The 26,900-nt window shown below is 41.6% G+C and overlaps 1 protein-coding gene across 2 annotated transcripts; it reads left to right on the top strand.

The window, feature by feature from the left end:
- The first annotated feature begins 1,787 nt into the window (after positions 1-1,787).
- TMEM35B (transmembrane protein 35B) lies at positions 1,788-23,111 on the top strand. Of its 2 annotated transcripts, none has more exons than XM_051987650.1 (3): positions 1,788-2,019; positions 14,345-14,525; positions 21,272-23,111. In XM_051987650.1, exons 1-3 carry the CDS (start codon positions 1,804-1,806, stop codon positions 21,382-21,384), a joined length of 510 nt encoding a protein of 169 aa, XP_051843610.1. In that variant the 5' UTR covers positions 1,788-1,803; the 3' UTR covers positions 21,385-23,111. The 2 variants fall into 2 exon arrangements, with proteins under 2 accessions (XP_051843610.1, XP_051843609.1); XM_051987649.1 differs by lacking the exon at positions 1,788-2,019 and adding an exon at positions 3,517-3,747.
- Positions 23,112-26,900: the final 3,789 nt, after the last annotated feature.

Genomic DNA, 26,900 nt, shown 5'->3' with positions numbered 1-26,900 from the left:
GAGTTTTTGTTTATGTGGTTTATAGTTATAGATATTGATCATATTAAAAATAAAAACCAATTATGAATTTGTAGACTCTCTGAAAGGATTTCAGAGATTCCTTAGGATGCTCTGGACCAGACTTTGAGAACCACTAGAAAGGGGATCAGATTGGAAGAACTATAAGAACAGAGAATGTCAGAGCTGGGAGGGCCCTTAGAACTCAGGATGTCAGAGCTGGGAGGACCCTTAGAACCTAGAATGTCAGAGCTGGGAGAGCCCTTAGAACCCAGGATGTCAGAGCTGGGAGGGCCCTTAGAACATGAGATGTCAGAGCTGGGAGGGCCCTTAGAACATAATGTCAGAGCTGGGAGGGCCCTTAGAACCCAGGATGTCAGAGCTGGGAGGGCCCTTAGAACCCAGGAGGTCAGAGCTGGGAGGGCCTTAGAACCCAGGAGGTCAGAGCTGGGAGGGCCCTTAGAACCCAGGAGGTCAGAGCTGGGAGGGCCTTAGAACCCAGGAGGTCAGAGCTGGGAGGGCCTTAGAACCCAGGAGGTCAGAGCTGGGAGGGCCCTTAGAACCCAGGAGGTCAGAGCTGGGAGGGCCTTAGAACCCAGGAGGTCAGAGCTGGGAGGGCCCTTAGAACACAGGAGGTCAGGGCTGGGAGGGCCTTAGAACCCAGGAGGTCAGAGCTGGGAGGGCCCTTAGAACACAGGAGGTCAGGGCTGGGAGGGCCCTTAGAACCCAGGAGGTCAGAGCTGGGAGGGCCTTAGAACCCAGGAGGTCAGAGCTGGGAGGGCCCTTAGAACCCAGGAGGTCAGAGCTGGGAGGGCCCTTAGAACCCAGGAGGTCAGAGCTGGGAGGGCCCTTAGAACCCAGAATGTTAGAGCTGGGAGGGCCCTTAGAACCCAGGAGGTCAGAGCTGGGAGGGCCCTTAGAACCCAGGAGGTCAGAGCTGGGAGGGCCTTAGAACCCAGGAGGTCAGAGCTGGGAGGGCCTTAGAACCCAGGAGGTCAGAGCTGGGAGGGCCTTAGAACCCAGAATGTTAGACCTGGGAGGGCCCTTAGAACCCAGAATGTTAGAGCTGGGAGGGCCCTTAGAACCCAGGAGGTCAGAGCTGGGAGGGCCTTAGAACATAATGTCAGAGTTGGGGGGCCCTTAGAACCCAGGCTGTCAGAAATAAAAGGAACCTTAGGACACAGAATGAAGCACCGGGAGGGGTTATGATGGAAGACAGAATGTCTGGGATGGGAGGTGCCTTAGAGCACAGAACGCCCAAGATGAAAGGCTCGGAAGGTCAGGGATGAGAACGAGGGCCTAGACCAGGTGGAGGCACTTAGAAATCATTGGGGGCACTTTACTGGCGAGGAGACCGAGCGGGCGGGGAGGCGACTGGCCCGAGGTCACACCCAGGCCTGCATCTCCTCGATCCCAGCAAGTTCTCGCTTCACTCGACATTTCGGGGTCTCTGGCTGAGCTGTGTGTGTGCCGGCTCAGGACCCGGGCCAGGGCTGCCTGCTTCTCTCCGTGGAGGGCACGGCTGGACACCGGTCTGGAAGCCGGGAGTCTCTGGGCCCACTCCCGGCCCCTGAGCGCCCGGGGAAACGGGGGCGGAGAGGGACCTCTTTGCTTCCTCTTCCATCCTCTTCCTCAGTTAGGCCCAGGGAAATTAGAGAGGAGTCTGTGACGGTCCCGAGTGCCCGCGCCAGAAAGGAAAGCGGAGGGCGGGGCCCTTGCGGGGAGGCGGGGCCGTGGGGTGGGGGGTGAGAAGTAGGGGGTAGGGGTAGGGTGGGGGCAGGGGTGGGGGTGGGGTTGGGGGTAGGCATGGGGTTGTGGGATAGTTTAAAGGCAGGGTTGGAGTGGATAGCGTCCCAGCTGGCCTGGGATCGCTCCCTCCCCTCGGGTCGCCCCAGGACGGCGCGCGAGACCACGATGCTAGTGTTCGCGGTTCTGCGCTTGCTGCTGGGGCTCTTCTTCATGCTCACGGGGGCGGTCAAGCTCTCGGAGTGTCGCGTCCCGGGCCAGGCGTACGTGCAGATGGTGAGCGGCGGGCGGGGGCCGGGGCGGTGCGCGCGCGCGCGCCCACGGAGCTCGGGGCTTGGCCGGGGGGGGGGGTTACTCTCCCGTCCCCCGTTCCTCCCCCTGGGCTCCCCGGGCCTGCGCCCCCCGGACGCTTTGGCCACTCCGGCGGGGAAAATGAGCCAGGCTGGGGTGTGGGGTCCGAGCGGGGCCACTGGGGCGCCCGGCCATTCAATTACTTGGATGCGAGCGATCGCTCGGAGAGGAGGAATCGCAGGCTCACAGACCCGTGGGGGCGCCCCGGAGAGCATCCCCCTCACTTTACAGATGAGGGAACAGAGGCTCAGTGACATCCCGCCTGAGGTCACAATAGAGCCGGGATTTTTAATTTCAGGTCCTATTACTTCGAGAGAACGTTCTGTACTCTCGCAAGCTCATCGAACCCGAGAGTGTCGGGCGCGGCAGAAGTTCTAGAGCTAGGGAGCCGATGGCGCAGTGGGCAGGCCAGTCGGGAAGCTCTGGGTTCAAATGTGACGCTGGCGGAGTGACCCCGGGCACGTCTCAGCTCTCCCCTCACCTTGTAACCCGGGGGGAAGGAAGGGCTGCTGTAAGGGTCGGGAGGGACAGTGCTGGGAAAGCCCTCCGCCGCCCTGATTGTAGCTATACAAGTGCGGGCGTTATTCATTTTCAAACGGGGCTCCATCCTGACGCTGAGTTGGGAGGGAGCTCGCTCCGCGACAGCTCCCCACTCCTCACTCGGTATTAAAGGCAGGCCCGAGCAGCGTGGGGCAGATTTGTACAAATGACAGGCTTCCTGGGGGGTGGGGGGGTGCTTGACGGAAAGAAAAGGGTGATAATCTCTGTTCTTTCCCTTCTTGTGCAGGACCCCTCAGCTGGGAGGCAGAGGGAACTTTGTGGTGCTCCTCCCCCAACCTTTTGGGTAGTCCCCCTATTGCTTGCCTTTGAAGGGCTGTCTCCCCTTCTCCCCCCTACCCCATTCTGTCAGCTCACATTCCTACTAAAATCTCTTAATTCCCTCGGAGACTTAGAAATCATTGGGGGCACTTTACTGGCGAGGAGACCGAGCGGGCGGGGAGGCGACTGGCCCGAGGTCACACCCAGGCCTGCATCTCCTCGATCCCAGCAAGTTCTCGCTTCACTCGACATTTCGGGGTCTCTGGCTGAGCTGTGTGTGTGCCGGCTCAGGACCCGGGCCAGGGCTGCCTGCTTCTCTCCGTGGAGGGCACGGCTGGACACCGGTCTGGAAGCCGGGAGTCTCTGGGCCCACTCCCGGCCCCTGAGCGCCCGGGGAAACGGGGGCGGAGAGGGACCTCTTTGCTTCCTCTTCCATCCTCTTCCTCAGTTAGGGCCAGGGAAATTAGAGAGGAGTCTGTGACGGTCCCGAGTGCCCGCGCCAGAAAGGAAAGCGGAGGGCGGGGCCCTTGCGGGGAGGCGGGGCCGTGGGGTGGGGGGTGAGAAGTAGGGGGTAGGGGTAGGGTGGGGGCAGGGGTGGGGGTGGGGTTGGGGGTAGGCATGGGGTTGTGGGATAGTTTAAAGGCAGGGTTGGAGTGGATAGCGTCCCAGCTGGCCTGGGATCGCTCCCTCCCCTCGGGTCGCCCCAGGACGGCGCGCGAGACCACGATGCTAGTGTTCGCGGTTCTGCGCTTGCTGCTGGGGCTCTTCTTCATGCTCACGGGGGCGGTCAAGCTCTCGGAGTGTCGCGTCCCGGGCCAGGCGTACGTGCAGATGGTGAGCGGCGGGCGGGGGCCGGGGCGGTGCGCGCGCGCGCGCCCACGGAGCTCGGGGCTTGGGCTCGGCTGCTCCGCGCCGCGCCGCGCCCGGGGGGGGGGGGTTACTCTCCCGTCCCCCGTTCCTCCCCCTGGGCTCCCCGGGCCTGCGCCCCCGGACGCTTTGGCCACTCCGGCGGGGAAAATGAGCCAGGCTGGGGTGTGGGGTCCGAGCGGGGCCACTGGGGCGCCCGGCCATTCAATTACTTGGATGCGAGCGATCGCTCGGAGAGGAGGAATCGCAGGCTCACAGACCCGTGGGGGCGCCCCGGAGAGCATCCCCCTCACTTTACAGATGAGGGAACAGAGGCTCAGTGACATCCCGCCTGAGGTCACAATAGAGCCGGGATTTTTAATTTCAGGTCCTATTACTTCGAGAGAACGTTCTGTACTCTCGCAAGCTCATCGAACCCGAGAGTGTCGGGCGCGGCAGAAGTTCTAGAGCTAGGGAGCCGATGGCGCAGTGGGCAGGCCAGTCGGGAAGCTCTGGGTTCAAATGTGACGCTGGCGGAGTGACCCCGGCACGTCTCAGCTCTCCCCTCACCTTGTAACCCGGGGGAAGGAAGGGCTGCTGTAAGGGTCGGGAGGGACAGTGCTGGGAAAGCCCTCCGCCGCCCTGATTGTAGCTATACAAGTGCGGGCGTTATTCATTTTCAAACGGGGCTCCATCCTGACGCTGAGTTGGGAGGGGGCTCGCTCCGCGACAGCTCCCCACTCCTCACTCGGTGGAGGCCCAGGGGTATTAAAGGCAGGCCCGAGCAGCGTGGGGCAGATTTGTACAAATGACAGGCTTCCTGGGGGGTGGGGGGGTGCTTGACGGAAAGAAAAGGGTGATAATCTCTGTTCTTTCCCTTCTTGTGCAGGACCCCTCAGCTGGGAGGCAGAGGGAACTTTGTGGTGCTCCTCCCCCAACCTTTTAGGTAGTCCCCCTATTGCTTGCCTTTGAAGGGCTGTCTCCCCTTCTCCCCCCTACCCCATTCTGTCAGCTCACATTCCTACTAAAATCTCTTAATTCCCTCGGAGACTTAGCTCAGCCATCTCTTACAGGAGGCCTTTGTTTCCCCTCACTTGAGAGTTTTTCTCTATATTTTGAGTCAATTTTATCTGTGACCATGTTGTTCTTCCAACCTTCTCCTCACCCTGGTAGACTCTGTAGTAAGAACCTTGAGGGCAAGACCCGGCAATCTAAAGGATCTTTGTATCTATCCCAGTGCCTGCCTTAAACCTTTAATAAATTCTGCAGCGAATTCCCTCAAGCCCCTTGCTGGTGGGGGGGCGGGGGAGTTCCTTGTGGTCCTCTTGCTGATTTACACGATAGAAGATCCCACACTTTAAATGAGAACGGCCCTCTCTCCTTTTTCAGAGTCCCAGCTCTGTTTAAGCTCTTTGATGCTGATGATTACTCCCTGCTTCTGCGTAGCCCTTTACATAACTTCTAGGGTGTATTTATGAGCCTCATAACACCTCTGTGGAATAGGAGTTATTAATCCACATTTGAGAGGTGCGGGTAATGGGTAATTTCCTTCGTTTCTCAGTGCCTCCCGGGTTAGAACCCAGGCTTCTTGGCTTCCTGCTTGAACTGCTTCCATGGGACTCCTCACAGAAGGGAGGATTTGTTCCCCTCGTCTTCAAAAACTTTGGGGAAGATTATTCATTGGGAAGAAGGTGTTCCCTGGTGGGAAGTTTGGGGAGGGAAGATAGAGATTGCCTTTCCCTCCCCTTGCTGGGTAATCACCTGGGCCTTGATCTCCCTTCCCTGGCTTGATTTAGGAGAGGATGTGGTAGCTGGGCCGTTCAGGAAGTGTGGAGGAGCTGGCAGGACTAAGGATAGTCCAGGACAGGCCGTGTAGGCGGCAAAGTTTAGACAAGATGGGTCAGGGTCTCTTAGCAGAAGAAAGAGGGGTTTAGTGGGAGTGGCAGAGAAATGGTCCTTAGACTCCATCTCTTCATGGCGTCTCCTGCATCAGTATCAGGTGCCAGCTCAGGAGAGTTCCTGGGGTCTTTCTGTGTTTGGGAAAAGACCTAAATTTCTTAGCAGGGGCCAGTGATGTGGGGAATGCGAGAGTTAAGAACATATAAGAACATTACTTTTAACCTATTCTACCCCAAATCTGATGACGTATCCTCATCCTCTATCTAGGATTTATTAGCCAATACTTATGGCAGCCCTGTCTAAGATCATTTGCATGCATTCCACGTCAAGAGAACTGGGTTCTAGCCACTAGCTCCGCCAATGTCCTTGGAATAGAATCTTGGGTTATCATAGATGGAAGGAAACTTAGAAATAACTTTAATACAGTGTTCTTAAAGTACGGAAAAGGGATGCTAGGAGGGATTCTCAATATCCTCTTGGGAGGTTCATGAAAGCCAAATTATTTTCCTAATAGCAAGATATTTTATTTTTCACATAGTAAATACCTCATATGATGGATTTTTAATATGGTAAATATGTACATATAAGCTATATAAATAAAAGCTCATTGAAGTGTCCTCAACAAATTTTTAAGAGCATGAAAGGATTCTGAGACCAAAACGTTTGAGAACCTCTGTTTAATATAAGCTCTTTGGGGAATTCATTTTTCTTTTATTTTTTTTCCATCTATTAGGATTCTTTCCTTCTTGAATTTATTCTATATTTCTTGGTATTTTGTTTTCTGGAGAGGCAAGATGACTATCATGGTGAACCTGAGGTTAGAAGAACTTAGTTCATAACCCACCTATGATATTTAACATCTCTCTAAGCTTCAGGTTCCACAACTGTAAAATGGAGGTAATGAGACTTGTAGGAGTTACTTCACAGGGTTGTTGTGAAGACTGAAATGAGATCATTGATTAACAAACTTTCAAGCTTTATATTATAAATTATTACTATTGTGAATTATTATTATTTACTTTTTGCCCCTGTTGTGTGACTATATTCCAGGGCTCTCTTCTGGGTCTTCTTCTCTTCTAAGTCTTGTCTCTTGGTTATCCCATCAGCTCTCATGGTGTTAGCTCTTACATCAATGCAGACAACTCCCCAGTCTATTCAGTCTTTATCTCTCTCTTGAGCTCCAGCCCTCATCTCCTTCTCTATGTCCCATAAGTATCTTAAACTCAGTATGTTCTAAACAGAATCACTACATTTCTCCTGAACCTGCCTCGCCTCCTGACATTTTCCTTCCTGCATAATACAAATCTACTCACTTAAATGCACAACCTAGATATCATTCTTAACTCTTTATGCTCCTTTAAACAATACTGTCCCTATCCCTTCCTATGGATGAATTTCAAAATTTTGTAGATTCTATCTTCACATCTCTCTCATCCATTCCTTCCTCCACACTAACACTCCAATTACCCTGTTTTATGCCCTCATCATTTCTATGTGGAATATTGCAATTATCTCCTGATTTTTTTTTCCCTTCATCGTACCTATCCACTCTTCCATCATCCTCATAGCTGCCTTGTTGATATTCATAATGATTACAGCAGTAGCTGGCATTTATGTAAAGCTTTAGAGTTTGTAAAGCACTTCACAAATTTATCTCAATTGATCTTCACAATAACCCTGAGAGCTAGCTGCTATTATTATCCTTATTTTACAGATGAGGAAATGGAGGCAGACCATTTAATTTCCCTGTTTAAGCTTTTGAGGCAGAGCCATCCTCCTTTAAATATTCAAAGAAGAGACAGAATAGGCAGTTTTCAAATGAAGAAATCCAATCTATCAACAACCAAGTGGGGAAAAATTGCTCTATAACATTAATGAAAACTTTGAGTTTCTATCCATCAGGTTGACAAAAATGGCAAATGGCAATTACTGGAGAATCTGTGGGAAAATAGGTACATTATTGCATTGTTAGTGGAGCTGTGAATTGGTCCAGTCATTCTGTAGAACAATTTGGAATTCTGCCCCACAAACTACTAAGCTATGCATAAACCTTTTTGTCCCAGTGATAAACAAAGCTCTTGCTCCAAGAAGATAAAAAGAAAAAGGAGAAAGGGCCTATATTACAAAATATTTATGGATTTTTTTATAGTGGCAAAGAAATGGAAATTCATCAATTGAGGATAGTTGAATGAGATGATATATGAATGTAATGAAATATTGTGATTATAAGAAATGTTGAAAGGGATGGCTTCAGAGAATGAAACAATGACATGGAATAAGCAGAATTAGGACAACAATTTATACAATATTAACAATAGTCAAAGAGAAACAACTTTGACAGACTTAAGAACTCTGATGACCAATCAGAATTCCAGAGGACTAGTGATAAAAACCAACTGCTCATGGCCTGAAGAAGAGATAATAAACTCAAAGTGCAGAACGAGGCATAGATTTTTGGACATAGCCAGTATAGGAATTTCTTTTGCTTAAATATGCATATTGTTATAAAGAATTCCTTTTCCTTCTTCTTTTTAAATGGAGCAGGGATGATAGGAGGAAGAAGAGGGCTAGAGCTAGGGTTGTTCAAAAAAGGAAGAGAAAAGACAGTTTTTGTATTATTTTTAAAATGCACAGAAAAGACTAAAAGGGATCAAGAAGAAACAGGCATATTCAAGAATTTATTTGCTTAAAAGTATAAATAAGTTTTAAGTAATAAAGATTCCCACTTCATGACAGCCTTGTGCAATTATACCTCACTTAAATCCCAATTTATGCCTGAGTCCAAAGATATCACTCATTTCATTTTACCCTTTTTCATCTATCTCAGACACAATGGGCAATGGGCAAGTGACAAAGAAGCAGGTGCAGAAACATTTTGTGAAGATAATTCCACATACCTTTAGTACATGGAAAGTATGCCCATTTATGGTCAGACTTAAGTTATGGAATTCAGTAAACGCGAAAGTTAAATAGTTCTTACTGAGAGAGAACTCAGGTAGGTATCTTGTCCAAATAGCAGTTCTGAGTGAGAGGAGACTGATAAATGAAGACCAGCTTAATGAAATTGGATACTCATTTTTCTATAGTAGTTATAGTGTTAGGGAATAGTGTGAAACTGCAGGTTTTGCAATCAAAATTAATCTAAAAACTTGTATGCCTTCAAAAAGGAAAAAATGATGAACTCATGGCAGTGTAACTGCTATCATCATTGGGTATGCTCCCACCAAAATGAACCCTGATCAGGTCAAAGAAAAATTTTATTAAGACAGAGTCTTTCATCATCAATGTGCTGGAAGAATACAAACTTATAATTCTGGGTGACTTTAATGCCAGTCAACACTGACCAGACATAGTAGGGAATCCTTGGAAGAAATAGAATTAGAAGACTTGTGCATCTCATGATTTTCTCATCACTAACTTACACTCCCTTTTATCTAAATGCAAAAAACCTTTGTGGATGTGGTCTTGCAGCAAACATAGGCATATAATAGACTGTGTCATTATAAGAATAGACAAAGAGGATGTGAAAAGTACAAAAGTGATTTGTGGCAGAGTGCTGGACTGACCATAGACTTATCCTCTCCAATCTAATTATTCACAGTCAACAAAAGTTGTGGCGCCCAAGACAAGACAGTTATCAGAAGCCTTAATTCAACACATTAGAGCCAACACATTCTGTTTGGTAACAGTAGAGAAGAGAAGGAGTGGGCAGCTTTCAAAGATTTGATATACAGCATTGCATTTAGTTATCTGGACCAGAATACTTGTAAACATCAAGACTGGCTTAATAAAAATGATGGGAAAATTCAGAAGTTGCTAAAAGAAAAATGTGACTCCCACAGTTTACCAAAAGGATAGTTCACTTGTCTCTAAGAAGGCAGTGTTTAATTCAAAAATAAAGTACAATAGAAACTTAGAAATACAGCATTTTTTTTGGGGGGGGGTTCAATTAGAAGGCAGATGAATTTCAGTTTTATCTTTATAATAATAATCCAAAGTACTTTTGTAATGTGCTGAATGCTATTTATAGGCCAAAGACCTTTGATGCATCTCAACTACTCAGTGCTGTTGGAACTACAGTGATTAATATAAGGACATGATGTTGGAGAGATGAACAACTGCCATAGTTCTGAACTGACAGTCATCAATCAATGCTGAAGCCATTGACCATGAACCCCAGGTTGAAGTTAATCTCTCTCTAGCTGAACTTCCAATGAAGAAGAGGTTTTGAATACCATTAGGTTTTTCTTATGTGGCAAAGTTTAATGAAATTTTCTGGGTAATAGGCGAGAGGAAATTATTTCCCAGGAGTTTCAGGATGCTTCCATTGTCCAGCTCTGTAAAGGAAATCTATATCTCTTTCTCTGGGAATGGAACACATCATCAGATTGAAAGTATTGACAAAAAAAAGGAAGATGACAAATGTTGGAATTACTTTAGGAAAAAAAGGCACATTAATACATCATTGGTAGAGAAATGAATTGGTCGTGCCATTCTGAGAATTAGGAACTATTCCCCAAAAGTTACCGAATTTTGCATACCTTTTGATAATAGCACTTCTATAATGCTTTAAATTTTGCAAAGTATTTATGTATTATCTCACTTGATTCTCACAAAAATCTTGGAGATAGGCTAATATCCCTTTTTAGGTAACTAAGACTAAGTGGTTAAGTGATTTGCCTAGGGTTACAAAACTAGTAAGTACTTGAGGCTGGATTTGAACTCATATCTTCCTGACTCCAAATCTAACTCTTACTTACTGAGCCACCTAGCTTTCTGCAATGCTACTATAAAGTATAAAGTCCATAATTCAAAAAGATTAAAAAAGAAGAGAAAGATATATATGTAAAAATATTTATAGCAACCCTTTTGTGGTGGCAAAAATATCAATTCAGAAATGTCTGAACAAATTGTGCTATATGAATGTAATAGAATTAGATTGGATTGTAAGAAATAAAGAGATGGCTTCAGAGAAGTTTGAGAAGACTTTGTATGAATTGATGAAGAATAAAATGGGCAGAACCAGAACAATTTACATAGTAACATCAGCATTATGAAATTGAACAATTTTGTATAAGTACCGCACGCTAACCGATTGCGCCACTGGAGCCACAGAAATTGAACAATTTTGAAAGAACTTTGGTGAACACAATGATCATAATTCCAGAGGATCAGTGATACTTCCCACCTCCTGACAGATGGACTCAGAGTCAAGATGCAGAATAAGACATATGTTGGACATGGTCAGTGTGGAGATTTGTTTTGTTTGACTATGTATATTTGTTACAAGAGTTTTTCTTTTTCCTTGAATTTGAATAATGGGGGAAGTATATGGAAGGGAGAAAAATAAATGCTTGAGAATTAAAAAAAAAAAACTAGCTCTTTCCATGGCTTAGCTCAAGTATCATCTCCTTAAGAGAGAACTTTCCTGATTTTCCCAGTTGTTTTATTCCCCTCAAATATTTTGCATTCATTGCACATATTTTTTATTTATTTCTCTGACAGCTTTCCTCTTTTACTCCCAGAACATCAGCTCCTTGATGGCAGGGACTGTCATTTTTGTCATTGCATCCCCTTGTACTTAGTAGGTGTTTAATATTTATTGAATTGAATGGGGAGGTTATACAAGATGGTCTCTTAAAATTCTTTTTGATCCTTTCATTCTGTAGTCCCACAATGTATATGGCATTCTCCTGTGGCTGTTCAAAGTGATTTTTTTTTGGATAGTGTCAACCAGATGGTATGGTGGTTAGAGGGATAGGCCTGAAGTAAAGAAGAGATGAGTTCAGATCCAGCTTCAGACATTCATTAGTTGTACAGTCAAGGGCTAATCACTTGACTTCTATTTTCTTCGGTTTCCTTATTTGTAAAATGGAAGAATAATAGTCCCTGCCAGATTGTTGTGAGGATCAAATGTGATAACAAATACAAATCATTGCAATTAGTGCATTGCCTGGAACACAGAAGTATACAAATATTAGCTCTTTTTCGTCTTCTTCTTCTTCTTCTTCTTCTTCTTCTTCTTCTTCTTCTTCTTCTTCTTCTAATTCTTTCTCCTCTTTCTCTTCCTTCTCATCCTTCTTGTTCTTGTTTTTCTTACTTTTGCTCTTGTTCTTCCTCCTTCTCTTCTTATTTTTCTTTTCCTCTTTCTCTTTCTCCTCTTTCTTCTCCTTCTCCATTTCATACTGGGAAGTTAGGTGGTACAATGGATAGAGTGCTGGACTTGAAGTTAGGAAGATCTGACCTCAAATCCAGCATCAAATATTTATTAACTGGGTGATTCTGAGCAGGTCACTTAAATCTCTATCTGCCTCAGTTTCCTTATCTTCCTATCTGTCTCAGTTTTTCTCATCATAAAATGGGGATAATAATAGCTACCTCCCAGGGTTTTTTGTGAATCAAATGAGATGATGTCTATAATGAGCTTTGAGAACCTTAGTCTTTATCCTATTATGTTAGCTGTAATCCTAAAATTGCACTTATTATTAGCTGTAATAATCATGAAATTTTGTACATTGATGCTATGTTGGCCAGTATCCAATGATACTACATATTACACCAACCTGCTCTCTGCTTTGGCAATTTCAAAGGCTGAATGGAGACCCAATTAGAAAGAATTCTCTAATGGCAAGGCAGCTAGCAATGGTAGATAAGGATATACAGATACCCTGAAGCTTGATGGAAAAGGTGACTTATTGAATTGTAGAATTGGGATCCAAATAGACTTTGAACTAATGAGATGAAATTTAATAGGAATACAAAATGTGGCACTTATATTTTTTTAAAAGTCAATTGAACAAATGTAGAGTAGAAGAGATCTGGCTTAATTAGGTAATGAATATGAAGAAGACCTAAAGCTTTAAGTAAATGTATAAATTCAATATAAGTCAAAAAGGTAATATGATAGTCAAAAAAATCACTTTAAAATTTTAAAAAAATTTACCTGTATTTGTGATTTCTTTGATGGAAGGAATTCCCAAAGAGAAAACTCCTTAGCCAATTCAAATCAGTAATAATGCTATAATCTGTCTACAATTTAGGAGGGTACTCATTGTTTATATTCACATAATCTTTATAAATCAAAAGTGGGGCTTGAACTCTTTAAGTCCAAGACTAGCTCTACAGATTTATTGAAACTTTGCTTACTAATAATGATAGCTAGCATTTTTTTAGTGCCTACTGTGTGCCAAGTGCAGTGCTAAAGCACTTTTCAAATATCATCACATTTGATCTTCACTACAACCCTTGGAGAGGGAGTTGTTATTAATATCATCATTTGACAGTTGACAGGAAACTGAGGCAAACAGCATTAAAAGACTTGTCCAAGATCACATGGTAAGTGTCTGAGGAAGAATTTGGACTTGGATCTCCCTGACTCCAGAGTTAATTCTATAGACTTACTGAGTTTTTGGCTGTATTTGGAGGCAAAGTTGTTCAGAATGAGCAAGATGACAGTCCTGCTGTCCATTACCCTGATCAGACTGCATCTTAAACATTGTGTTCAATTCTGAGTGTCCTGTTTTAGGAGGGACTTTTGACAAGTTAGATTTGTCTAGAGAAGGGAAATTTGGAGATGCCTGAAGAATTTACCCTATAAGAATCCATGGATTAAACTGGGATGTTTATTCTGGAGAAGAGAAGAATGAGAAAGGAATAGGGGAAAATTGTGGGTTTTAGTTCAGTGAAGGGGAGGACATAATAAAGATCTTCAGCTATTAGAAAGATTGTAATGGTAGTAAGAGTCAACTTGTTTTTCCTGATAGAATGTAAACTCTTTGAAGGCAGAGACCATTTCATTATTTTTATTTTCATTATCAATTTTCTTGGTTTTTCAGTTTCATTGCTCAGTACTGTGCTTGATTTGTTGACTGGTTGATTGATTGCTACGCTCAACTCCATAGGGCGAAATTAGAAGAAAAGGGGGCAAGTTCAGGAGGAAGGGAAATATCAATTCCAGTTAAGGTGATACTTTTATATAATCAGGACTGTCCAACAGTGGAACAGGCTGCCTCGACACTAATGCTTTTCTCCAGTGTCACTGGAGATGTTGGAGCAGATGCTGGACGTTGTATTAGAGACACGGTAGAGGGATTCCTACTCAGATATGAATTGAACTACAGTTGCTTTGAGGCCTCTTCCAAGTCTGAAATTCTCTGATTCTAAATAGAAGCAGCTGACCAATTTAGAAACCAATAGGAGTGCATTTTGTAAACCTTAAAATTCTAAGTAAATGTGAGGAAAGACAATAATAATAGTTGTTGGTACTGTCAAATGTTTGTCTAAGAAATGAGTATGATTTTTATCAGTGGAAATGATTTTTTTAAAAGTCAATAACTATGTGCTTTGCTATTGCACCCTAAGATCTACAAGACCTTTAAATTATCTCACTTGCAACTGATTCCCCCTTGATTCCCAGTTAGAAAGTGAGCTTCTTGAGACCAGGAACTGTCTTGTTTTTTGTATTCATATTCCCAGTGATTTGCATTCATTCACTTATCCTTAGAAAAAATCCATTTCCATATTTGAGAAAGAGATTCAGAACACAGAGACTTGGAGACTTTTTCCTTTTGATCCCTTAATATACCATCCTTGGCAAGCTGTATGGATGGGCTCCTAGAACTCTCTTAGCAACCAGCATTCAGTAGATTCTCATTGATTAATGCTGTTTATTCCTTGTCTCTTCTAGAGGGCTCAGGCTGCAAAGCTTGCTCATGTGTTACCACTGAAGAGCATGGGCTTCAATCCAGATCCTGGAGAACTTCTGGTTATAATAGGCTGGGTGGAACTCGTATCTGGTCTCCTATTGGCCTTGGGACCCCCTTTACTACAGGATATCAGCATCATTTTGCTCCTTCTGCTTTCTGTGGGTAAGTGGGGTCGGGGCTGAAGTTTGTTTGGGGCTGGGTCTTCCTCTTCTCCCTTTTGTTCTTCTCCCTATGGTCATGAATGTGTCCTTTTTGAGAACCTGGGAAAAGGATGTAAGTGTGTGTGTGTGTTTTCCCTTAGCCTTGGGAGGGCCTTTCCTATCTTTCCTACTCTAAACCCTCTTGGTTTTAAGTTAGAAGTTCTTGGAGTTTGTGAACTTGTTTATTTAACTGATAACTGTACTTTGAGGTAACTAGTATCCTTAGTAATCCCATGTATTTTATGAATTAAAGATTGTTCTTAGAAGGGTCCATAGGCTTCATCAGACTGTCCCAGGGGTCAAGATGCAAGAATGATTAAAAATTCCAGATCTACATAGAAAAGGGAAAAGGAGCCACATGTATATAGCAGCCCTTTTTGTAGCGGCAAGGAACTGGAAACAGAGTGGATGCCCATCAATTGGAGAATGGTTGAATAAGTTATGGGATATGAATGTTGTGGAATATTATTGTTCACAAGAAACAATCAGCAGGAGGATTTCAGAAAGACTTGCAGAGATTTCCATGAACTGATGCTGAGTGAAGTGAGTAGAATCAAGAGAACATTGTACACAACAACAACAAGATTATGTGATGATCTATTCTGCTCTTTTCAACAATGAGGTAATTCAGGCCAATTCCAATAGACTTGTGATGGAAAGAGCCAGCTATATCCAAAGGGAGAACTATGAAGACTGAATGTGGATCACAGCATATTTTTTCCACCTTTGTTGTTGTTTGCTTGTGTTTTTTTCTTTCTCATTTTTTCTTTTTGATTTGATGTTTCTTGTGCAGCATGATAAATGTGGAAATATATTTAGAAGAATTGCACATGTTTAACATATATTGGATTACTTGCTGTCTAGGAGAGGACATGAGGGAAATGAGGGAGAAAAGTTTGGAACACAAGGTTTTGCAAGGGTGAATGTTGACAATATTGACAACTATCTTTGCATGTATTTTGAAAATAAAGAGCCACTATTTTTAAAAATAAAAATTAAGAAGTTATTATTAAGAAAAGAATCCCAGATCTAGGCTGAGGTTGCTGGGCTTCATACAATTTACAACCACAGCTACATTTATCTTTTTTGACACCCCCAACATTCCTTTATTTATTTTTAGCATTTAAAATTTTTTGAGTTCTGAATTATCACTTTCCCTCCTCCCTTTTCTCTACCTATTGAGAAGGCAAATAATAATATTATATCAGTGCTATAGTTTGCATTTATCTTTTAGTGCAGGCATCCATAGGTTGGAAATCAGTTCCTCTGACACAGACCAGGTCTCTTGGCATTCCTAGTTCCTCTTCCTTCCCTCCAATCCTCATACTTTCATGCATGGAGAAGAGTATTTTACTTGTTGCCTGACTAAAGAGGGAGAAGGACCAGGAACATTTTTTAAAATTTAATTTATTTTTTATTTATTTAAAAATGTTTTAATAATAGCTTTTTATTTTCAAAATTCATGTGAAAATAGTTTTCAACATTCACCCTTGCAAAACCTTGTGTTCCAAATTTTCTCACTCTCTCCCCATCCCCAGGCAGCAAATAATCCAATATAGGTTAAAATATATATAATTCACTTACATTTATTTCCACAATTATCATGTTGCACAAGAAAAATCAGATCAAAAAGGAAAAAATGAGAAACAACAAAAAAGGTGAAGTGTTTTGTAATTATGTTCATATAGTTTGACCAGAAACTTTTTGTGACTGACCCTTTTCCCATCTCAGACTCTTTTAAAAAATATTTTTATTTTTCCCGGTTAGATTTAAAATAATTTCTTTATACTTGTTTTTTTTTAAAACTTTGAATTCCAGATCCTTATTTTCCTTGTTTTCACCCTAACCCCCATTAAGAAAGCACATATGTGAAGTTATGCAAAATAATTCATAAAAGTCATATTGTGAAAGAAAATAGAGATCTTCCCCCCTAAAAAAATCCCTCAAGAAAAATAAAGTTAAAAAGAAGGGGAGAGAGAATGCTTCAAGTTGTAATCAGACATAATCATTTCTTTCTCTGGGTTTGGATAGGATTTTTCATCAAAAGTCCTTCAGAATAGTCATGGATCATTGTATTGCTGAGAATAGCAAAGCCATTCACAGCTGATCATCCCACAACATTGCTGTTACTTTGTATCCAGTATATTTCACTTTGCTTGGGTTCATGAAGGACTTTCCAGTTTTTTTGAGAGCATTCTGCTCATTATTTCCCATTGAACAATAATATTCCATCATAATCATATAATACAATTTATTCTGCCATTCTCTAATTGATGGGTTTCCCTTCAGTTTCCAATTGTTTTCTTGAGGAAAAGAGCTGCTATAACTATTTTTAAACATATAGGTCCTTTTCCTTTTTTAAATCTTATTTTTGGGATTCATGCCTAATAGTGGTATTGTTAAATCAAAGGATATGCATGATTTTATAGTCCTTTGGGCATAATTAATATCTTTTGATCATTTATCAATTGGGACATGACTTATTTTTTGTAAATTTTTTATAAATTTACAAATTTGGTTCTTTGTATGTTTAAAAAATGTTCTCAATAGGCAGAGAAAAGGGAGGAGGGAGAGATATAATTCAGAACTCAAAAAAATTTTAAATGCTAAAATATGTATGTTTGACCTTATTAGAGAAACTTGCTTCAAAATTCTTTTTACAAGTACTATTGCTAACTGTATTTCCTCCTATTTATTCTCTCTCTCCTTTCATCCTGTCCCTCCTCAAGAGTTTTTATTTTTTCTGATGACCACTCCCTACCACAATATGCCTTTATTCTATCACTCTTCCCACTTCCTGTGTTCCCTTCCCTTCCTATTTTCCTGCAGATTAAGATAGTTTTCTATACCCATCTTGAGTGTGTATGTTATTTCTTCTTTGAGCTAATTCTGATGAGAGTAAGGTTCACTCACTCTCGCTCTGTTCCTTCTCTTCCCTTCCACTGTAAAAGCTTTTTCTTGCCTCTTTTATGGAATATAATGTGCACCATTCCACTTCTCTCTTTCCTTTTATCCCAGTACATTTCTTTCTCACCCCCCGCTTTTTTTTTTAGATATTATCCCTTCATACTCAACTCACACCTGTGCCCTCTGTCTATATATACTCCTAACTGCCATAATAATGAAACAGTTCTAATGAGTTACAAGTATCATTCTCCCATGTAGTAATATAAACAGATAAACTTTATTAAGTCCCTTATGATATAATTTTCCTGATGACCTCCTTATGCTTCTCCTGGGTCCTGTATTTGTAAATCAAATTTTCTATTCAGCTCTGGTCTTTTCATGCTTGAAAATCCTCTATTTCATTGAATTTCCACCTTTTCCCCTGAAGGATTATACTCAGTTTTGCTGATGGTGATTCTTGGTTGTAAGTCTAGCTCCATTGCTCTCCAGAATATCATATTCCAAACTCTCTGGTCTGCTGCTAAATCTTGTGGTATCCTGGACCTGGTTCCACTATATTTGAATTGTTTCTTTCTGGATGCTTGAAATATTTATTCCTTGACCTGAAAGTTCTCGAATTTGATTTTGTCCCTGGAAGTTTTCATTTTGGGTTCTTTTTCAGGAGGTGATGGATGAATTCTTTCAATTTCTATTTTATCCTTTTTGTTCTAGAATATCAGGAAAATTTTCCTTGATAATTTCTTGAAAGATGACTTTCTAAGTTGTTTTCAACTGGAAAATTGTTCTACTCTGTCTTTTTGTGTATTCTGACACTCTAAAATTTGTTTAGAGTCGTTATTTAAAGGAATTTGGAATGGTTTGGGAAGAGTCATCTTAACTCCTCTTCCACCTCTTAACTGTTTTCCTCTTTGATGCTGTTCTTGAGAGAGGCAATTCTGGTGGGAGGGTAAGATCATTGGCCTGAGAATCCAAAGATTTGGCTCTGTCTCTTAGAGATCATGTGATTGTAGGCAGATCTCTCCCAATCTACTAGGTTCTTTATCTATAAAATGGGAACAGTAGTCTCACTACTTCCTTTCCTGAGCTGTTATGAAACTCTAAGTAGATTATGAATATGATTTATAAATGTGAACTATTGTTTCTGTACCTGAAGGCAGAGACTGTTATTTTGGCTTTTCTTTGTACACCAAATTCTTATTAAAAATACTTGTCATGGTGCTTGGTGACTGACTTTTATTCACCAAAGTTGCCCTCAGCACTTCTCCCTTTTTCCCTCCCAGAGAGCTATTCTATACAATAATATATTTAAAGAACAAAAAAAGAAAAAAAAAAGAAAAAGAAGAGGAAAAAATCAGCGAAACTGATCAATATATTGAAAAAATCTGGAAATATTTATAATGTATCAAACCTATGGTCCTCCTACTTCTGTAAAAAGGTGGAGTGGGAATATATCTGCTTCGAAGCTATGCTTAATTTTTTTTATAATTTTGCATCACTGATGTAAAAGTAAATTTACATCACTATTTTGGTTTTTTTTTTTGTATGTGTTATTCTTTTCATCCACATTGTACTCACTAGCTTTGTTTGCTTCTTTATGCATCAGTTCATGGAGCTCTTCTCATGCTTCTCTGTATTCATTGTATTTGTCACTTCTTATGGCACAGTAACATTCCATTGCATTTATGTTCAACAGTTTGCTTAGCTATTCCTCAATTGATGGGCATCTACTTACTTTATTTTTGCTGTCACAAAAATGTGCTGCATTGTAGGGATTTTGGATTTAAATAGAGAAAAAAGTAGATACAAAGGCTTTCTTCTTATCAGTATCCCCCTTGGATATAAGCCTAGTAGTAGAATTTCTGGTTCAAAGAATAAGGACACTTTAATTACTTTATTTGAAATATTTCAAATTAATTTACAAAATGGATATTCTTTCATAGTGCCATCAACAATGCACTAGTGGGCTCATCTTCCCACAACCCCGCCAACATTGACTATTTCCATCTCTTGTCATCTTTCCCAGTTTGTAGGGTGTTAGTTGAAATCACAGGATTGTTTTGATTTTCATTTCTCCTAGTATTGGTGATTTAGAGAATACTTTCATATTCATCATTTATAATTTATAGTTTATAATTCTTTTTTTTCATTCTTTGACCACATTTATTTGGGAATGGCTTTTGGTCTTACATACAGTATATATCTACTAAGTATTTATATATCTTGGATGCCAAACCCCTCTCAGAGAAATTTGGTATAAAGATTTTTTTCCCCATTCTCCCATTTCCTTTCTTATTCTAGGTGTATTAATGTTATTTTGTACAGAGTTTTTTACTTTCAAGTAATCAAAATTGTCTATTTTATCTTTTGTAATTGCCTCTATCTTTTCTTTATTTAAGAATACATCTTCTAGTTATGAACTGGTACAATCGTTCTGGAGAACAATTTGGAACTATCTTCAGAGGGCTGGATATTTTAAACTTGTGTGTCACCTTTTGATATCCAGCAATATCACTATTAGGTTTATATCCCAAAGAGAGCAGAGAAAAGGGAATAGGACTAATTTACAAACACAATTATAGTAACTCTTTTTGTGGGGGCAAAGAATTGGAAACTGAGGGTATGGCTGAAGAGGTTGTGATATGTGAGTGCTATTATGCTATGAATATGATGAATACGATGGCTTCAGAAAAACCTGTAAAAACTTACATGAACTGATGTAAAGTGAGTGAGCAGAATCAGGAGACTAGTCCATACAATAATATTATGATGACCAAGTGTGAAAGACTTAGCTATTCTGATAAAAACAATGACTCAAGACAATTCCAGAGGACCTATGATGAAAAATGCTTTGTAACTCCACAAAGAGAACTAATAAATCCTAAGTGCAGACTAAACAAACAAAAAAGGTAATAGTATCCTTCAACCCACATTCAGTTTCCATAGTTCTCTCTCTGGATACAGATGGCATTTTCTATCCCATGTCTATTGAAATTATCTGGATCAATATATTGCTAAGAGGAGCCATGTCTTATCATAGTTGATCATCACATAATCTTGCTGTTACTGGATATAATGTTTTCTTGGTTCTGCTCACTTCACTCAGCATCAATACATGTAAGTCTTTCCAAGTTTTTCTAAAATCAGTGTGCTCATCATTTCTTACAAAACAATAGTTTTCCATTACATTCAAATACTATAATTTATTCAGCCCTTCCCCAATTGATGGGCCTCCATTCAATTTCCAGTTCCTTGCCACTACAAAAAGAGCTGCTTAAAACATTTTTGTACATATAGAATTCTTTTCCTTTTTTATGATCTCTTTGAGGTAACAGACCCAGTAGTGACACTGCTGAACCAAAGAGTATACACAGTTTAATAATCCTTTGGGTATAGTTCCAAATTGCTCTCCAGAACTGGATCAGTTCACAATTCCAGCAACAATGCATTAGTCTCCCAGTTTTTCCATCTCTCCTCCAACATTCATCATTATCTTTTCTTGTCATCTTAGCCAGTCTGATAGGTGTAAAAACATAATTTAAAAAAAAAGAGCATATCTCTCCATAGCTATGAGAAATATATGACCCATTTCTCTTCTAATTTTTTATAGAATGATTTCTAATATTAAGGTTGTATATACACTTAGAATGTATTGTAGAATATAACATAGGATATTGATCTAAGCCTAATTTCTTCCAGACTCCTTTCCAGTTTCTCAGCATTTTTTCCCTAAGTAATGTATGTTTTCCAGTTTTTCAAATGCTGAAATAATGAGTTCTGCCTTAATATTTTTTCTTTCTCTAGGTACAGTCTATAGCTTGCTGTTGCTGAAGGAGCCAGTGTCTTCATGGGCACCCCCAGCCATCTGCCTGGGACTCCTGTTTCTGCTCAGTACCCGTGCCTGCCACTTGTTCTGAGTCAAGGCCAAGCCTGAGGGAAGGGTTGGAGAGGAAGTAGGGAAAGGGAAAAGGGAGAAGGGTCATCACTGGGAAATGAACTATCACAAAAGGGTGGGGAATGGAAGCCCATAAGATCTGGCAGTCTGACTTCCATTTCATGTAGATTTGATGACAAGGATACATTTGGAACATGCAACTACATAAGAGTCCAACCTTGAAATCTGAACTAGCTAATTCTGGGTTTGCTTTATTCTTTCATTGCCCTGGGGACCAGATCCCAATGCATTCCCCTATCTGTCTGTGGGAGAGGCTTTTCTTCCTTCTCTAGCTCATGCTTCTTGGATTGCCCTCTACTCCTTCCCCCCATCCATCTCTGTTTTTATGGGTAAGTTTCTGTATATGTGTATACTATTTTCCCTCATTCTGAATCAACTCAATATGAGGGAATTCAGATTGGCAAAGCAGGGCACTGACTTATTTTAAAGAACCGAGAGCCTCCCATTAAAGGAATTGTTAGACTTCCTTCCCATATGTCAAGGAGGGGCATTTAATGGCAAAGTGTCATGTTATGGCAAAACTCTACTAAAGAAGTCTTACATTTCCAATCAGAAAGGAGAAAATCGGGGAGCCCCAAGATGAAAACCATAATTGGGCTCAGAAAAGGAAATGGGCATCCAAAAAAAAGAAGGGTGTTGGAGAAGAAGAGAGAAGCAGTGAGATTCTCAAGCTGGAAAGGTGAATAATAAAGTGGGAATTATAGCCCCAGCCTTAGTGTGCTAAGACATAAATGGGGTCTTTCCTCCACCAGTGCACATCTGAGCTCCTCTGGGCCTTAGTAGGCAGTCTTAACCTTCACTGAATTTTAGAGTGTGAAGGCACTTCAGCAGCCATCCAGCCCAGCCCATTCTCACAAAGGAATCCACAGCAGCCTTGACAGGTGGTCATTGAACCTCCCCTTGAAAGAAAGGCAATGATCAAGTGAAGAGAATCCTGCTACCTGCTGATAGACATAACTTCTTCCACTTTGGGACAGCCCTCTTCATTGGGAAGGTTTTCAGGCTAAACTTACCCATCTACAACTTCTACTGGTTGTTCCTTCTTCCACGGGACAGCTTTTCAAATTCTTGAAGATAGTTATCACATCCTCCCTGAACCTTCTCATCTGCAGTTTCTCCAGTTTCTTCAGCCCAGCCTCAGATGGTCTGGACTGGGGTGTCCCTCAGCATCTCGGTCAGCTTTTTTAAGTATGGTCTAAGATTTTTTAGGGTCCTTCCTAAAATGGAAACACCTTCCCCACTCCCCTGCAGAAGTGAACATAATACTCCAAATGTGTCCAGCCTTTGGAATGAGTGACCTTTTCAATGATGAGAGCCTCAGAACTTCGGATCTCAGAATCAATTCTGTCTAGGATGCAAGATGTCAGGGACCACGCAAAGATAACGGTATCTTCGGATCACTGCCTTAAGCAGGTGTAAAACTCCTTGATGAAATGGTTTTTCAGCCAAAGCAGTAGCTATCGGGGCCGATCTATTTTGTCTTTACTTTGTTGTTTTTGAGGGGGGAGGATGGGGCTTTCCTTAAGGACAGATCAATGATTATTTTTAACCTTTTGCTCCCTGTCCACTGTTTGGGTATGGCAGTACTGGGCAGATTCCCTAGTTTTTTCTCTTTTGGGGAGGACGTTGCAGGTTGCGCGATAACTGATAAGGGACCTGTTCAGTGTTCAATAAAAACATTATTCTTTATTCTTTTGATGTTTGTTAATTTTCTGTCTTTCCCTCCGTGGATGGGTGAGAGGGAGGTGATGAGAAGGAGCCAGAGCAGAAGTAGACCAAGGGACTCTTGAGGGGCAACTCCTAGGGCCCCCTGAGGAACGGAGAAGGCTGCAGCCAGCCTGTCTCCTTCCCCAGACCTTAAAATAAAACCTCTGGGCCTGCCAGGGATTAGAGCTTGATGTGTGTGTGTGTAAAAGAGGGGGTTGGCTGTTCCCACCTCCCCAGCCTGGTGGTCAGAGCTGTCTCAGCTGCTGCGGAGGCCGCGGGAGATGCAGTGGGCGGTGGGCGGTGGGGAGGAGGGCTGTAAACGGAAAGGGAGGAGGGGGCGCCAGGGCCAGCTGGTGCCGGGGGAGCAGTTGTCTGGGATTGTCACATGAGGGGGCGCCAGACGGGCGGAGTGGGTCAGGGGGCTCTTGCACAGCGGGGAGGGGCACAGTCTTCCCAAGTTTCACGGGGGAGGGATGATCTGGGAGTTTCCTACGGGCCTCCTTGTCTCCCTCCACTTCAGTTGGAGAGCTACCTTACATTCTCTTCCCCCGAAGTGTTTTCCCTTAGTTCTCCTCCTCACGGGTCTAACAGCCCTCTTTTCTCTTCCCTTCCCCCTTTTTATGACCCCTTCCTGCAGATCCTTCCCCTGGATTGAGCAATTGAACGTCCCTCGCTAGCCCCTTCTCCCCGGGGACACAGGTGTACCCCTTCCCCCCTCCAGCTGTTGTACCCATTTCCGGACTATGCCGACAGATTAGCCCCTGTGCGAAATAACAGAAAGTGGGCAGTCCCTTCCCGACTCAGACCCCTTAAAACCTCCTAGACCCACTCGCGATCGCTCTTGGAGCAGCAGATCCAGCGCCAGGTAAGGGAGGGGAACCGACGGCCAAGGGAAGAGGCGGTTGTATTCGTGGGGAGGGTCATTTCAGTCTCGGCAGTATCCTAACACAACCTTCTCGCATCCATAGTTTGGAATGGTCGGCTTCTGTTTAGTGGACCTCTGGACCAAGTTATAGGGGCCAAGATCAGACCGTTCTTTTCCCATCACATGAATATTCACTCCTTGCTGTGATCTCTTAGCCAGGGTCCCTCCTCCCCAAACTGTAACCCGGAACAGTTATGATCTTCTATATATCCCTCCCTCTAAATTATGACCCAGAGGACCTTGGGTGGGTGTGGGCTGGCGTGAGGGGTGGAACAGGAGAGACCTGGGCACCTTGAGTGCCAAGAAGTACTTGTGCAGAAGGACAGGGCAGAGAACTTCCCCTTCTTTCTGCCCTTTTCAAGCCCTGGACTCTGGATCAAGGGCCAGAGACTGTTATATGGGTCTTTCAGGCAAGGCCTCCGATCCAAGATGTGTCCCAAGCTGTCTTTTGTAATTGTGTAATTTGTGGATATGTCTGAAGGTATCTCTCTGGCTGTCCCACGTGCATTCCTAAGTGCATTTATGTGAATTGATGCCTTCAAATACATGTACACGAAGCCCTTGGGTTTCACTCATGATTAAAAAAAAATAGTAGCCTTTTATGGCCAAAAAAAGATGGGGAGAGAGTTTGAGTCTAAAAGCCAAGGGCACAAAAGTGTATGCACATGCCTGAGGACAACCAGAGGTGCAGCACATTCACAGATTCACACCTTGTGTACCCTCATGCACCTGCTGCTTGGCAGCTCCCACCTTTCCTATTTTCTTATATATCCCTCTCCCCTCCACACCCTATGAGCTGGCTACCCCACCTGGCTGCCTCTGCCTCACACCTGACACTCCTGTCTCTTGACTATTTCTGGCCCCAAAGCCTAGAATTCTCTGTCTCCTCACTTCTGCCTTTTCACTTCCCTGGCTTGCTTTAAGACTCAGATCAGGTTCTATTCTCCGCAGGAGGCCTTTTTCTTCCCTCTCCTCTCCCTCCCAAGCCAGTGTCTTTCCTTTTGAGATCCTGCTATTTCTACTTAGTCTACGGCAGGGCTTCTCAAACTTTTTCCACTCATGGTGCCTTTTCGTCTGAGACATTTTTATGTAATCCAGGGTATATACATATATAAAATAGGTATAAATATGTATATAAAATATATTAGAAAGGTAAAAATAACCTGGGAAGAAAAACAAAAATGTATATAAAATTATACAAATCAAACGTTAACTGATAACCAATCCTAATCACACAACACCTCTATTCAGTGACTAAACCTCAGTTTAGAAGCTGGGGTATATAGCATGTCTGCACATGGTTATTTACATGTTTCCCACATAAGAATATGAGCTTCTTAAAGGTAGAAATTGTGTTTTTGCCTTTCTTTGTATCCCCAATAAGCAGATTGTTGCAAGATCTGAATTCAAATTACACCTCACATACTTACTAGCTATGCAGTCCTGGGCAAGTTATTTAACTCTTGTTTGCCTCACTTTTTTCTTTTGTAAAATAGAGATATAATAGCATCTGTCTCCCAGGGTTATAGTGAGGATCAAATGAAATAATAATTGTAAAGTGCTTAGCACATATATATAATACATAAACAGTAGGTATCATATAAATGTTAGCTATTATTAATTGTAAAGTGCTTAGCACATAATAAGTATTATATAAATGTTAGTTATTATTAACTGTAAAGTGCTTAGCATGTAATAGAAATCATATAAGTGTTAGCTATTATTAATTGTAAAGTGCTTAGCACATAGTAGGTATTATATAATTAATTGTAAAATGCTTAGCACATAGTAGGTGTTATATAAATGTTAGCTATTATTATTAATTGTAAGGTGCTTAGCACATAATAGGCGTTATATAAATGTTAGTTATTAATTGTATAGTAAATACTATATAAATGTTAGCTATTATTATTAATTGTAAAGTGCTTAGCACATAGTAGGTATTATATAAATGTTAGCTATTATTAATTGTAAAGTGCTTAGCACATAATAGGTATTATATAAATGTTAGTTATTATTAACTGTAAAGTGCTTAGCAGGTAATAGGAATCATATAAGTGTTAGCTATTATTAATTGTAAAGTGCTTAGCACATAGTAGGTGTTATATAAATGTTATTAATTGTAAAGTATAGTAGGTATTATATAAATGTTAGCTATTATTAATTGTAAAGTGCTTAGCACATAGTAGGTATTATATAAATGTTAGCTATTATTAATTGCAAAATGCTTAGCACATAGTAGGTGTTATATAAATGTTAACTATTATTATTAATTGTAAAGTGCTTAGCACATAATAGGTGTTATATAAATGTTAGTTATTAATTGTATAGTAAATATTATATAAATATTAGCTATTATTATTAATTGTAAAGTGCTTAGCACATAGTAGGTATTATATAAATGTTAGCTATTATTAATTGTAATGTGCTTAGCACATAGTAGATGTTATTAAATATTAGCTATTATTATTAATTGTAAAGTGCTTAGCACATAGTAGGTATTATATAAATGTTAGCTATTATTAATTGTAATGTGCTTAGCACATAGTAGATGTTATATAAATGTTAGTTATTATTGTAAAGTATAGTAGGTATCATATAAATATTAGCTATTATTATTAATTGTAAAGTGCTTAGTACATAGTAGGTGTTATATAAATGTTAGTTATTAATTGTAAAGTATAGTAGGTATCATATAAATGTTAGCTATTATTATTAATTGTAATGTGCTTAGCATATAGTAGATATCATATAAATATTAGTTGTTAATTGCAAAGTGCTTAGCACATAATAGGTCTTTATAAAAATGTTTATTATTATTGTTTTTCTTAATTATAAAGTACTTA

Source organism: Antechinus flavipes, chromosome 3, assembly GCF_016432865.1.
Source record: "Antechinus flavipes isolate AdamAnt ecotype Samford, QLD, Australia chromosome 3, AdamAnt_v2, whole genome shotgun sequence".
In the NCBI taxonomy this organism is placed as follows: Eukaryota; Metazoa; Chordata; class Mammalia; order Dasyuromorphia; family Dasyuridae; genus Antechinus; species Antechinus flavipes.
This window is presented reverse-complemented; position numbering and strand designations above follow the sequence as displayed.

Excerpts from the sequence above, each read along its gene's own strand:
- TMEM35B (XM_051987650.1), top strand. The coding sequence starts at position 1,804 with ATGGGGTTGTGGGATAGTTTAAAGGCAGGGTTGGAGTGGATAGCGTCC. Across the intron at positions 2,020-14,344 it reads GCCAGGCGTACGTGCAGATG|AGGGCTCAGGCTGCAAAGCT; the intron begins GTGAGCGGCGGG and ends TGTCTCTTCTAG. Across the intron at positions 14,526-21,271 it reads GCTCCTTCTGCTTTCTGTGG|GTACAGTCTATAGCTTGCTG; the intron begins GTAAGTGGGGTC and ends TTCTTTCTCTAG.